This window comes from Pleurodeles waltl, chromosome 1_1 (assembly GCF_031143425.1).
Source record: "Pleurodeles waltl isolate 20211129_DDA chromosome 1_1, aPleWal1.hap1.20221129, whole genome shotgun sequence".
In the NCBI taxonomy this organism is placed as follows: Eukaryota; Metazoa; Chordata; class Amphibia; order Caudata; family Salamandridae; genus Pleurodeles; species Pleurodeles waltl.
The window spans coordinates 33,841,931-33,856,764 of NC_090436.1; the positions used below are offsets into that span (position 1 = coordinate 33,841,931).

The 14,834-nt window shown below is 47.2% G+C and overlaps 1 protein-coding gene across 1 annotated transcript in view; it reads right to left on the reverse strand.

Annotated features, from left to right (window-relative positions):
• Window positions 1–690: 690 nt before the first annotated feature.
• LOC138289887 (PC-esterase domain-containing protein 1A-like) overlaps window positions 691–14,834 on the reverse strand; it is a 181,660-nt gene continuing 167,516 nt past the window's right edge. Inside the window, exon 10 of the mRNA XM_069230207.1 lies at window positions 691–2,834. Coding sequence (XP_069086308.1) covers window positions 2,605–2,834 — 230 coding nt within the window. The 3' untranslated portion in view covers window positions 691–2,604. The remainder of the gene's footprint in view (window positions 2,835–14,834) is intronic.

Consider the following 14,834-nt stretch of genomic DNA (forward strand, 5'->3'; position numbering starts at 1 on the left):
ATACCAACATCATGTGGTGACAGTCCTCTGACAGTTTGAAACCGGTCTTCGGGGACATCCTCGATGCACTGAAAAATAAATAAATAAATATTGACAAAAGGGCGAAATTTGTCAAAAAAAACATGGGTAGCTTTCTCCAGATCAGCACGTGGTGCGGAAAGAAAAGAATTGACGTCACTGCCCTAAGGCGGCATCTATGTACTACTCCGGACGTCATCACGGTGACTACAATGCCATTGATGCCCGTGTAGTCGACCAACGCCACCTACCGATGCGCAAGGGTATTGCTCAAAGAAAAAATCTCCGGATCCAGTCTGATGCCAAGGGGGGAAATTCTAAGGTAAGGAATCTGCAACTAGAAGTCTCTATCAGATGCTTAAGTTTGAGCACACCAAATAAGGCATCATGAGATCATGTATGGTTGTCTTAAGCCAGATGGTCTCATTGAACACGACCTGATGTTGCAGTTCTGATCAATTCACGAGCCACAGGATACATGTTAAGATGGTCCTACAGGCATATTGCTTCCTCTGAGACATTACATGAAGGGCCGAAGATTCATCAAAAACTGTCATGAGACAGCCTAAACTGCAGCGAGAAGAAGCCAGAGACCAGGAAACACCATCACAATGGACATTTTTAGTTGGCTCTGAAAATTCAAACTCAATAAAACACTTTATTGTTTTGTTTCAAGTAACATTTTATTTTATATATATATAAAAATTAAGGCATTGAAACTGGTATCTATCAAACACGAATACAGTAGAAAATAACAGTCCTACTAGGACTGTTAGCATTTTGATACAAAATATTTTATCATTAACAAGAAGAACAACAAAGCGCTTGTGTGGAGTCTACAGTACACGTTTTCCAATCATCCTAACTGTTATCATGGTCAGGTACAACAGGCAGCACTCATTTATCCCAACACGCAACACTGGACAAGTCTCCTAAATAAATTCCACTGTTTCAGCAAACGCAAAGCATTGCTTACCTGCTCATCTTTTTTTATTATGGGAAACATCAACATAAGGACTAAACAAGAAAGGTTGTCATAATCTTGATTCAGAAACACAAGATTATTTCATGACAGCAGCAACTGTGGCTCAAACTCACCCTTTCCTATGGGTTTTGTACTCCAATAGTTTGCTGCCAAGAGGTATAAACACCTTTTCTAAAGGAATAGCTGGACCCTTGTTCCAGGGACATTCAGGTAGTTAATGTAGTCACATTTGTACTAAGCTAAATCTCCATTAGACGCACTCATTTTCCTGCCTTTATGCCTCGAGACAGCTCTTAGATGTAGGCAATGCAGGCAGCTGGGCTGGGGCTGGCAGCGACTTTGGGCAGCATCCATTCTGATACCGTACATTCAGCAGTTCTTCATCTTGAGCATTAGCAGATACAACTTGGGAATATGCAGACTGGTTACAAGGAAGACAGAAACTTCTCAGACTTACATCCAGTGACAGACTTGAGGCCTTTCTGAGCAAGCCTCCAAGGAGCAAGCTACTTGAAAAGCTATTGAATCAAAAACCTCTCTACCACTGTAACCTGCAAAAAGATAAAGATAGGTTCCAGTGGCCCGTGAAACACGTAGCATCACTTAATGAAAACAACCAAACACCTTGTAAGGTATTTAAAAGAATATTTCAGAAATAGTTCAACAAATTTACTATACGACTTAGGAATTCAGAAGATTTAATAAGATTGGAGCAGTGGTTGTGGAGAGAGAGCCTGTCGTACCTGTGAGGTATATCTAAGACTATATTGCTTCTAAAACTCTTTGATGCACTTTATCATCAATTGGAAAGAACCACGAAAGGTCCAGCAGGTAAGTACGTGCAAGTATACAGTTAGAAAAGAAAAAATAAATAAAACATCAGTATGCCCCAATCAAAAAAAAAAAAAATAATGATTAATAAGGAAAGATCTGGCAAGCGGCATGATGTGAAATTAGGCAGACATTTTGCCCAATTAGTAATGAGTAAAGGAATCCTGCAAGAACACTTTCACAATATGGTACTACGCTTCTGATTGCCATACAAAGGCCCATCATTAAAAATAAACATTTCAAAATGTTTCATTTTTGGACATTGCAACAAAAATGGAGACAACTTCTAACTTTGGCATTCAACAGTTTTGGAGATGATCCCAGAACAAAAATCTTGGTGATCACGCACGTACTATTGCCCTGCCCGTTAATCTGAAGCTCTTTAGTACTCAGCTCCTGAAGGATTGATCCATGACCCACTCAGGGGAGTGGGCTTCCATAATCTGAGGAGTCATTCTTCTAGGGAGAACTACCCTACGTGTGATGTTCTGCATGGTGCCCAAAGAGATCAGCCTTACCGCAGCAAAGCTTCTGCATCGGCTTAATGCTCATGTTGTCCAGCAGTGATACTCAGTGGGGCTTATGCAGCCATTTAGGCAAAACTCCAGGCCAAGCCGCAATGTACTTAACTTTCTCCAAGACCATTATGCATTACATTCACACAATTTCAAAGAGCATACATCAACTTTAGTTGCACTGCAGGGCAGATGTAGGACTTGGAAGACCTCCAAGAGTTCCAACCTGCAATCAGACAGGAAGAAAGGCCGTTTTCAGTATCTGTGGCAGCGATAATCTCGAGGTCGATAGTAAGGGGCCAGAACTTCCCTTGACTTTAGAGGTCGCCTCATCACAAAATTGTCGTTTACTTGGCGCCGCTCGCGTAGGGGATAATCTGAGTGGTGTGGAAAGTAACCAAAGTTGTGCATAGGGACGTCTGCATAGGTCCTGTAGTTGGACATGTGGTTCATATCCTCAAAGCGGCGTAGACTGCCATTTGAACCTGCAACACAAGAAAATAAAGCACAAGGCAAATTAATAGCCTTTTATGTGAGGTTTAGTGGGCCTCAACCTGTCTTATTTTAGGTAAAATGCAGTTAAACCCATTAGAAGCACACCCTAAAACAAAGAAACATCTCAAATCACTTTAAATACAAAAGTTATCAGTTAATCATGAATAAAGCGTAAACCAATATTTTTCTACAATCATGAAAATAAAAAGATTTTTCCTGGCATTCTTACTCGCCAAGAAATATAACACCTTGTACATACCCACATACGCTGGTCAGAAGTAACAGGGAAGCCATTATATGGCTGGGTGACGTCATAGGGTATGTCTAAGATTGACATCAGTCCGTCATGGCCTTGGAGCACCCTTAAGAAATTTGCTACTTTGTAAAACAGAAGATTCAGTTCAAAAATAATTCTTTAGAACAAAAGTGGTTTGTGGAAATGTTGGATTACTGCGGGAATTAGTTATCTTGCGCTGGAACGTTGAACTACAAACAGAATCGGAAAGTTACCCATCACATGCTCAAGCTTTAAAAAAAATAATCAGCCTTTAAAACACAAAAGACTAAACCAAGAACCAAAAAAAAAAAAAAAAAAAAAAAAAAAACCCATCATCGTCCTATTTCGGCAATACTATATATTCGTCCAGAGAATAATAAGAACAATGATTCTTTCTTGATGATGACAATTGAACCTCAGTTTACTAATAATACTGCTGATTTTAGTTCTTATTGGATCAACAGGTAAACACCACAACTCAATCTATTGAATTCAGGTAAATATTGAGCTTGTTTAGAGGTACTTTGGGTCATTCAGTTTAGAGATGTTACAAATTATCACCCTTCTTGGCTAACATTTTTGCTGTATGTAGGCTGCTTTTTGTATCGCTTGTAGTCTTTTGGTGAGCTGAGCTGAGAGGCCTACGTGGTGGGTGTTTCCGTAGTCGGCTATGCTGGTGATGAGGGCTCAAGTTACTGTTCTGTGGGTATGGAGTAGGAGCCATTTCCATATTTTCCTGAGCACTTCCAGAGTATGGAAGTAAGACGTGAGCAGATTGGTCATGGAGATTTGATTATTGGGCACAATGCTCGATGGGAAATGGTCCAAGGTTGGTGGGCCAACAGGCTAGGGCAAAGTGCAGGGACAAGTGCACTTGCAGAACCAGTACCACTTTAGATTTGTTGTCATTTAATTTCAGGCAGTTGTTGCTCACTTAGTCAGTTCCTGAGGACATTCACCTGACAAAGTTGACCTGGGTGGTGGGTGTATCTTCTGAGAGGGTAAGGAGCAGATGATGCTGAAGCCATGGGATAGGACATTGGAGGCAAATGGGGCGCCGTAGACATTAAACAAGGTAAATCTCTGGGAGGACCCCTGGGGTAAGATGCAGATAAGCTTGGTGGGGGTGGGATGGGTGCAACTGGTACATGGGAAGGCTAACCAACTGAGTATGTCTGAAGAGGAAAGAGTGTAACCACAAAAGGGCCTGTCAGTGGATTCCTGCAGCATGAAGTCACTGGATCGGGTGGGACACTATTTTGAAGGCCACTGAGAAGTCCACCAAAATGAGGCTGCTGTGTCTCCTTTGTCAGTAATAATGCAGGTGTAGTCGGTACCTGCAATGAGTGCTGCCTTGGTGTTGGGCCTTAATCTGGATTGTCAAGTTTCTAGGACGTGGGTGGTGTCAAGGTAGTTGGCTATGCAGGATTTGATGAGTTTTTCTAGGACGCTGGCTGGATCAGAGGGAAGGCGGCGGTTCAGATGAAGTGTTCAGTATAGGGGTAAGAGCAGCGCACATTGTGTTGAGTCCTTGTGCCAAGATGTAGTGGGGACCTGGGCTGGAGCAAGCATCTGAATGGGTGAAATGCTTGGTGTTGGTGAATTCTTTGGTGGTGATTGCTGGGCAGCGCATCTACTCTAATTTCATACCATACAGTGCCATTGTGGAGGTCATTTGTAAGAGATGAGACAGCTCCCATTACTGCCACTCCCCTTGCAATGCTAGGAAGAAACATTTTGAGATCAAGAAAACTCCTTTTAAATTTCAGGGAATTTACCCAGAGGTGGAACAAGTTGTGAGCATCCAGAAAGCAGAGTGCTCACACACCTGTGTACAGTACAGATGATTAGGCTCATCTGAACATTCCAGAGAAAGGGGAGGATAAGGTGATACTAATGAGTTATACTCTGTGCCTTCTTGAAAGTTTCCATGTTGAGACCTTTGGAGATGAATGATTACTCAACTCCTGAATTTAGTACACCACCACTCCAGAGGAAGAATAGGTTTCAAAAATAAGAAATTGTCAAAAAAGAAATTCAATAATTTTTAACACTCTAACATTGTTTTTTTGTTTGTTTTCATTTACGTGAAGAAAGGTTCTAAGTGGGTTTGCTTTCATGTTCTACAACCTGAAGTTTGGTGACTGCAAGAAAAATTGTGGTCTGAATCCACCCAACGTTTCATGATCATCATTCTTGATGCATACCAGATGTGGTCTGTCTAGGCAAGTACCGCAATCCCTTGCAGAACTTTACGTACTTTAGCCGGAGAAAACAGTTTCTTGCTCAAGACCAGAAGAGTGACATGTACATTCCAGCCCATCACTGGGCCAGACTTGTGAATCACTAGAGTTCTGCATTGAGCTCCAATCTTTAGTTGGTGGTGCCAAGGATCTAAGGAGAAATAAAAATGAGCAACCATTCGGAATACATATGCGTATATGCCACAAAGAGTTTAGACATAGTGGAAGCATGGAATTATCTGAAGATTAGGACACTAAACACCCTTTTCGCCTTACCTTGCCACAAACACAGGTCATGAAACTATATTCCTTTTTTGAAATAAACCGTAATAAACTCTGAAGACCACAAGGGTTCTTTCATACCAGAGTGCATTTAATTTTGCACTGACAGACCAACTTCTTTCCTACCAGCTCCTTCACTGCAGCACCTACACCACCATTACATCCAGAAAATGTCCATAGCACTGCTGTCCAAGCCAGTGTACTCTTGGATCTGGATGGTGCCAATGTCCTGCGACACAGCCTCTTACGCTCCACACTGGCAGCCCTTGAAGACATCAAACATCGCAGCACACACCTCTGTTAGGACCTAAAGAAATTTGACCAAACACCCCATGGTACTCTACAGGTTTCCCTTTTTAGACAGCAAAATCTTCTAAACCAAAAAATCTCAATGCAGAGGAAACTCCTAAAATAAATATTACATAATCATAATCTCAAAAAGAGAATTGCATCACCTTATCGCACTAATTCTTCTTTCATTATTCCATAAAAATCCATCCAAGAGGAGGGAGCCAAACTGTTTCCAATGACAATGTCTTAATTATCCATGAAGAACTTCAGCCCAGCCAACACATTTCGTCCCGAGAAGGACTTCATCAGGGTTTACAAAATCAGTTGGCTTGCCCTTATGGTTCAGGGTGATCAGAAGATGTACAGTTTTCAAAACTACTCTGTGACAAGCAATCATTGTATCACACTTAACATCACCCCCTCACATCCTTCTCCCATTAACTGTTTTCTCATATCATCCATCACATATCCAGTACCTTCCCTGACACATCCTTCCTGTACACCACATCAAATCAAATCAAATCCAATCCAATCATTAACATTTATAAAGCGCGCTACTCACCCGTGCGGGTCTCAAGGCGCTAGGGGAAAAAGGGGGGGTTATCGCTGCTCGAACAGCCAGGTCTTTAGGAGTCTCCGGAAAGCGGAGTGGTCCTGGGTGGTCCTGAAGCTGGTGGGAAGGGAGTTCCAGGTCTTGGCCGCCAGGAAGGAGAAAGATCTCCCACCCGCCGTGGAGAGGCGGATGCGAGGGACAGCAGCAAGTGCGAGGCCAGCGGAGCGGAGGAGGCGGGTGGGGACGTAGAAGCTGAGGCGTCTGTTGAGTTATTCCGGTCCCTTGTCGTGGAGGGCTTTGTGTGCGTGGGTGAGAAGTCGGAAGGTGATCCTTTTGCTGACTGGGAGCCAATGCAGGTGTCTCAGGTGTGCGGAGATGTGGCTGCTGCGGGGTATGTCGAGGATGAGGCGGGCCGAGGCGTTTTGAATGCGTTGCAGGCGTTTTTGGAGTTTGGCTGTGGTCCCGGCGTAGAGGGTGTTGCCGTAGTCCAGGCGGCTCGTGACGAGGGCGCGGGTCACGGTTTTTCTGGTGTCGGCGGGGATCCAGCGGAAGATCTTGCGGAGCATGTGGAGGGTGAGGAAGCAGGCGGAGGACACGGCGTTGACTTGCTTGGTCATGGTGAGAAGAGGGTCCAAGATGAAGCAGAGGTTGCGGGCGTGGTCTGTGGGGGTCGGTGCGGTGCCGAGGGCAGTGGGCCACCAGGAGTCGTCCCAGGCGGACGGGGTGTTGCCAAGGATGAGGACTTCCGTTTTTTCCGAGTTCAGCTTTAGGCGGCTGAGCCTCATCCAATCTGCGACGTCCTTCATACCCTCTTGTAGGTTGGTCTTGGCGTTGGCGGGGTTCTTGGTGAGGGAGAGTATAAGTTGGGTGTCGTCGGCGTAGGAGGGGATGATGATGTCGTGCTTACGTACGATGTTGGCGAGGGGGCTCATGTAGACATTGAAGAGTGTCGGGCTGAGTGATGAGCCTTGGGGTACGCCGCAGATGATCTCGGTGGGTTCAGAGCGAAACGGAGGGAGGTAAACTCTTTGGGAACGGTTAGAGAGGAAGGAGGCGATCCAGTCCAGGGCCTGGCCTTGGATTCCGGTGGAACGGAGGCGGGTGATTAGGGTGCGGTGACAAACGGTGTCAAAGGCAGCCGAGAGGTCGAGCAGAATGAGGGCGACTGTTTCACCGTTGTCCATCAGGGTTCGGATGTCGTCAGTGACAGAGATGAGGGCGGTTTCAGTGCTGTGGTTGGTTCTGAATCCGGTTTGTGAGGGGTCGAGCAGGTTGTTGTCTTCCAGGAAGGTGATCAGCTGTTTGTTGACGGTCTTCTCTATTACTTTGGCTGGGAAAGGCAGAAGAGAGATGGGGCGGAAGTTTTTCAGGTCGCTCGGGTCAGCCGTAGGTTTCTTTAGTAGAGCGTTGACTTCGGCGTGTTTCCAGCATTCGGGGTAGGTAGCAGAAGAAAAAGAGGAGTTGATGACGGTCTGGAGGTGCGGGGCGATGATGTCGTCGGCTTTGTTAAAGATGAAGTGCGGGCAGGGGTCCGAAGGGGCGCCGGAGTGGATAGAGTTCATGATGGATTTGGTTTCTTCTGTGTTGATGAAGGACCAGTTGATGAGGGTGATGGCCGTGGATGCCGGTTCGGTGGTGTTTGGTTGGGTCTGGTGTCCGAAGCTGTCGTGGAGGTCGCTAATCTTGCGATGGAAGAAGGTGGCAAGGGAATCGCACAGATCCTGTGAGGACGTGACGGCGTTGGCGTTGGGGTTGGAGAACTCCTTGACGATGCTGAAGAGTTCTCTGCTGTTGTGTCTGTTTTTGTCCAGTCTGTCGGTGAAAAAGTTCCTTTTGGCGGCGCGGATCAGGTGGTGGTGTTCGCGGTAGCGTTCTTGAGGGAGGTCATGTCAGCGGTGCGGTCCTTGCGCCAGGCTTTCTCAAGGGCGCGACAGGTTTTCTTTGATTCTTTGAGGGTGTCAGAGAACCAGAGAGGTTTTTTGGTGTTGGTCTGTCGATGCGTGCGTTTGAGGGGGGCAAGGATGTCTGCGCAGTTGGAGATCCAGTTTGTGAGGTTGAGGGCTGCGTCGTTGGAGTCGGTGGTGAGGGTGGGTTGGTTGGCGGCGAGTGCAGAGAAGAGTTGCTCTTCGGGGATCTTGTTCCACTGTCGACGAGGGATGGGTTGGGTGCGGAGGTGGCGGGTCTCGCGTCGGAATGTGAAGTGGACGCAGCCGTGGTCGGTCCAGTGTAGGGCGGAGGCGTGGCTGAAGAAGACGTGTTTGCTGGCAGAGAAGATGGGGTCAAGCGTGTGTCCGGCGATGTGGGTGGCGGTGTTCACCAGTTGTTTGAGGCAGAGGTTGGCGAGGTTGTCGAGCAGGGTGGTGGTGTTGGGGTCGTTGTTTTGTTCCAGATGGAAGTTGAGGTCGCCTAAGAGGATGTAGTCCAGTGAGGCGAGGGCGTGCGGGGAGATTAAGTCGGCGATGGCGTCGCTGAAGGGGGAAACCACTACCTCTCCTAACCAGCGATGCTACTACATATTCCACTGCACTCTCATCTCCACACTGCCACGGTCACCTCATTACTCCTGCACCACCTCTGAACATCTATACCTTCAGTTCCACACCTTTGCCCACAAAACCAAGTGTTAGAAATGGGGTCTTTGGTTGACAGTCAGGTTACCCCCTGTTCAAGCAAGGACCCTCACTCTAGTTAGGATAAAAGAGAATCACCCTCAGCTAACCCCTGCTTACCCCCTTGGTAGCTTGGCAGAGCAGTAGGCTTAACCTCAGAGTGCTGGGCGTAAAGTATTTGTACCAACACACACAGTAACTTAATGAAAACACTACAAAATGACACAACACCAGTTTAGAAAAATAGGAAATATTTATCTAGACAAAACAAGACCAAAACGACAAAAATCCAACATACACAAGTCAAGTTATGATTTTTTTAAAGGTTTAAAATAAAAAGAGTCTTTAGGTAGTTGTAACAACACACTAGCGCTGCTAGCGTGAAAATGTACCTGGTTTGCGGCAAAAATAACCCCGCACGGGCGGTGTGCGTCGAAAATAACCCTGCACGGGTATATGCGTCGAAAACAGCTCGGCACGGCGAGGCGCGTCGAAAAAGCCAGCCACGCGACGGTCCGAAAGTCCCGCGGCGCTGGTTGCGATCTCTCAGCCTTCGTCAGCGATGCTGCGCGTCGTTTCTCCTGCTCCGGGCGTCGATTCTCCGGTCGCGTTTCCTGCGGCGTCGTTTCTCAGCTGCGGAGCCGGCGTCGCGTCGTTTTCTCAGCCGCGATCGGATTCGCGTCGATCTTTTCTCCGCACGGTGCTTGGTGCGTGTATTTTTGTCCTTAGGCTGCCAGCCTCTCCTTTCAGGGTCCCAGGAACTGGAAGGGCACCACAGAGCAGAGTAGGGGTCTCTCCAGAGACTCCAGGTGCTGGCAGGAAGAAGTCTTTGCTATCCCTGAGACTTCAACAACAGGAGGCAAGCTCTACATCAAGCCCTTGGAGATTTCTTCTTCAAGATGGAAGGCACACAAAGTCCAGTCTTTGCCCTCTTACTCTGGCAGAAGCAGCACTGCAGGAAAGCTCCACAAAGCACAGTCACAGGCAGGGCAGCACTTGTTCCTCAGCGATCAGCTCTTCTCCAGGCAGAGGTTCCTCTTGATTCCAGAAGTGTTTCTAAAGTTTGTAAGTTTGGGTGCCCTTCTTATACCCATTTTAGTCTTTGAAGTCACCTTCCTTCAAAGGGGACTCACACCTGCTTGTGAAATCCTGCCTTGCCCAGGCAAGGCCTCAGACACACACCAGGGGGCTGGAGACAGCATTGTCAGAGGCAGGCACAGTCCTTTCAGATGAGAGTGACCACTCCACCCCTCCCTCCTAGCAGAGATGGCTAATCAGGAAATGCAGATCACACCCCAGCTCCCTTTGTGTCACTGTCTGGTGTGAGGTGAAAAACAACCCAACTGTCAAACTGACCCAGACAGGGAATCCACAAACAAGGCAGAGTCACAGAATGGTTTAAGCAAGAAAATGCTCACTTTCTAAAAGTGGCATTTCCAAACTCACAATCTCAAAATCAACTTTACTAAAAGATGTATTTTTAAATTGTGAGTTCAGGGATCCCAAACTCCACCTGTCCATCTACTCTCTAGGGGAATCTACACTTTAATCATATTTAAAGGTAGCCCCCATATTATCCTATGAGAGAGACAGACCTTGCAACAGTGAAAACGAAATTGGCAGTATTTCACTGTCAGGACATATAAACCACATTACTATATGTCCTACCTTATCCATACACTGCACCCTGCCCTTGGGGCTACCTAGGGCCTACCTTAGGGGTGCCTTACATGTAAGGAAAGGGAAGGTTTAGGCCTGGCAAGTGGGTACACTTGCCAAGTCGAATTTACAGTGTAAGAATACACATACAGACACTGCAGTGGCAGGTCTGAGACATGATTACAGAGCTACTTATGTGGGTGGCACAACCAGTGCTGCAGGCCCACTAGTAGCATTTGATTTACAGGCCCTGGCACCTCTAGTGCACCTTACTAGGGACTTACTAGTAAATCAAATATGCCAATCATGGATAAACCACTTACATACAATTTAAACAGGAGAGCATATGCACTTTAGCACTGGTTAGCAGTGGTAAAGTGCTCAGAGTTGAAAAGCCAACAGCAACATGTCAGAAAAATATAGGAGGCAGGAGGCAAAAAAGTCTGGGGATGACCCTGCAAAAGCAAAAGTCCAACACCAAGCATCTGAAATCCTTTCCTTAATGTGATGCAAGGGAAGATCCCTAAACAATAAAAAAAAAAAAAAAAAAAAAAGAGCAAATAAAGTCTGAAAAATAAAATCCACCAGATGGCATACCACTAACTATAGGCCAAATGCAACATTCTATACTTTTTCCACCTACATTTTGATACAATCACCCAGTCATCTTTGGCCTCCCCTTCCACCCCCACTCACTACCTTAAGTAGGATTTGTGTCACTGATGAGAAACAAATCTGCACGAATCTAAATACAAGATGATTTCAAAACTAAATGATGACAGTGATGCTGTACTTGTTGGACATAACCTTGAGAAAGTGAATTACTGTGATCACGCCATTCCAGTATGACAGAAAACTAACCTCAAATAGACATTACTCAAACAATCCACAAGCCACATCGAGGATCAAAGTATACCAGTGCTAGGCAGAGCAACACAGAACACAACACTGGCGTCTGCCCACTTCAGTGCATACATTATGAACATGTTACTTAACTTCAGTAATGCATTATCTGATAACTTCAGATTCCTTGCCTTTGAATTTCCCAGGCATCAGACTGGCTCTGGAAGATTTGTTTTGTGCGCAGTAGCCCCTGTGCGCCATCACTCACACACACACACATACACAAATACACTTCCAAAGGTTGCCCTCATGACGAAGACACACTCTCAGGGAAGCATTCTTTTTATTTTCAAATTGCCATTAAGAATTCTTTCTTTCCATTTATTGCCCAACGCGTTTGGGGCCACCACAGCCCTTGTTCACAGGCTTAAGTATGAGTGCGTGTAGGAAAGTAGCCTCTTTATGCTGTCTCTCCTCTAAATTTGGTTGCTGCATACTGGTAACCCACTATTTCATCCACAATTGGCCTACTGGTCACCCCTTATACGTTGCTAATATATAGTACCTAGGTACCCAGGGCATTGGGGTTCAAGGGGATCCCTATGGGCTGCAGCGTATCTTTTGCCACCCATAGGGAGCCCATGCAAAGGCTTCTGCAGGGCTGCCATTGCGGCCTGCGTGAAAAGGTGCATGCACCCTTTCACTGCCATTTACACTGCACCAGGTCACTTGTAAGTCACGCCTACAGCAGGCCCTCCAGCCTTGAGGGCAGGGTGCAGAATACTGGTGTGTGAGGGCACCCCTGTGCACTAGCAGAGGTGCCCCCACAACCTCGAGGCCCATTTTCCCGGTGTTCACGAGTGCGGGGATGCCATTTTACGCGTGTACTGGACATAGGCCACTACCTATGTCCAGCTACATATTGGTTGCTACGAACATAGGCATGTTTGGTATCAAACATGTTGGAATCATACCCCAAGGCTTTTGCAGGCAGTGGTTGTATGATTCCATGCACTCTGGGGGATCCTTAGAGGACCCCAGAATTGCCATTCCAGCCTTCTGAGGTTTTCCAGGCAGCCCCAGCTGTTGCCACCTCTCAGACAGGTTTCTGCCCTCCTGTTGCTTGAGAAGCTCAAGCTGGCAGAACTAAGGATTTCCTTTGGGAGAGGGGTGTTACTTAGAGATATGGAGGAGGGTAAAAGGTGGGCAGGGTGACAGACTGCCCCAAATGGAATGGGGTCACAAATGTTGGAGGGAAAGAGGCCCTAGTGAGAAGCACCACTTTGTCTGGAAACTCAGTCAAACAGGGAGGTTTGGATAACAAAGCCTGCAGCACACTCACCCTCCGGGCAGATGTTATTGCTACTAGAAAAGCTGCCTTGACGGTAAGCTTCTGTAGGAAAGTATCCTCTTTTGGGCATGTTACCCCCAATTTCTGCCTGTCGTCAGTGTGGTTGACTGTCACTGGGATCCCGCTGACCAGGACCCCAGTGCTTATGCTCTCTTTACTCTAAATTTTGTCACTGCATACTGGTAATCCAGTACTTCACCCAGAATTGGCACACTGGTCACCCCTTATAAGTCCCTAGTATATTGTACTTAGGTACCTAGGGCACTGGGGGCTCCAGGGGATCCCTATGGGCTGTAGCATTTATTTTGCCAGTCAGAGGGAGCCCATGTAAAGGCTTCTACAGGACTGCCATTGCAGCCTGTGTGAAATGGTGCATGCACCCATTCACTGCCATTTACACTGCACCAGGTCACTTATAAGTTACCTATATCTCAGGCCTTCCAAAACTAAAGGCTAGGTGCAGAGTGCCTATGTGTGAGGGCACCCCTGCACTAGCAAAGGTGCCCCCACGTCGTCAAGGACCATTTCCCTGGACTTCGAGTGCCAGGATGTCATTTTATGCGTGCACTGGACATAGGCCACTACCTCTGTACAGCTTCACAATGGTAACTCCGAATATGGCCATGTTTGGTATCAAACATGTTGGAATCATACCCCAAGGCTTTTGCAAGCATTGGCTATACGATTCCATGTACTCTGGGGGCTCCTTAGAGGACCCCCAGTTATGCTATTACAGACTTCTGAGGATTTCCAGGCAGCCCCAGTTGCTGCCACCTCACAGACCGGTTTCTGCCCTCCTGTTTCAGCAGCTTGAGCCCAGGAAGGCAGAACAAAGGATTTCCTTTGGGAGAGGGATGTTACACCCTCTCCCGTTGAAAATAGGTGTTACAGGCACAGAAGGTGTAGCCTCCCAGAGCCTTTGGAAATGCACAGATGGTGCCCTCCTGCATAATCCAGTCTACACCGGTTCAGGGGACCCCCCCTCCCCAGAGTCCCTTCTCTGGCGTGAAACTGGACCAAGAAAAGGGGGGTGACCACTCCCCTGTCCATCACCACCCCAGGGGTGGTGCTTAGAGCTCCTCCAGAGTGTCCCTGGGTTTTGCCATCTTGGATTCAAAGTTGGCAGGGCACTCTGGGAGCATCTGAGTGGCCAGTGCCAGCAGGTAACTTCAGAGCCATTCCCTGGTAGGTGCTTACCTGTGTAGCTGACCAATCTCCTTTCAGGGCTATTTAGGGTCTCTCCTCTGGGTGTTTCCTCAGATTTGGATTGCAAGACTCCAGCAGGAATCCTCTGCATCATTTACTTCACCTTCTACAGACAAAGCTGCATCTGGACCCTCCAGGAACTCTACAAACTGCAAAAGCAAAGACGGCTTCTGCAACATTGTATCTTCAGCTCCTGCCAGCAACTGCAACTATTTCCAGGTCGTGCATCCTCCGAGGACTGCCTGTTTTCAACCTGCACCAGAAGAATTAAGGAATCTCCCTTGAAGTGAAGAAGTCACTTCCCTGCTTCAGCAGGCACCCCTCTGCAGCGATGACCGGTGGCTTGGGTCCGCTCTCCTGAAGAAGTGTGTGGATCCAGCAATACGGGTGGTGGACTGAAGTGGTCCAGACGTCCAACTTTGGTGGAGGTAAGAGCATGCCTCCCCAAGCAAGACAGTACCCTTGTGCACCATGTGACTTGCAGCTGCCAAGGCTTGTTGGCATCCTTCCATGAAGTTCTTCGTGCACTGTGCACCTCTTGCTCCCAGCACTCCATCCTGTGACGCACAGCTTCCTGAGTGTTTCTCTGGCGTAGGATCCCTTTGTGTAGTGCTGCGTGGGCCACCTTTTGAACCTTCCTTGTGCCCGTGCTGTGGGACTCCTGTGTGGGCTGTCT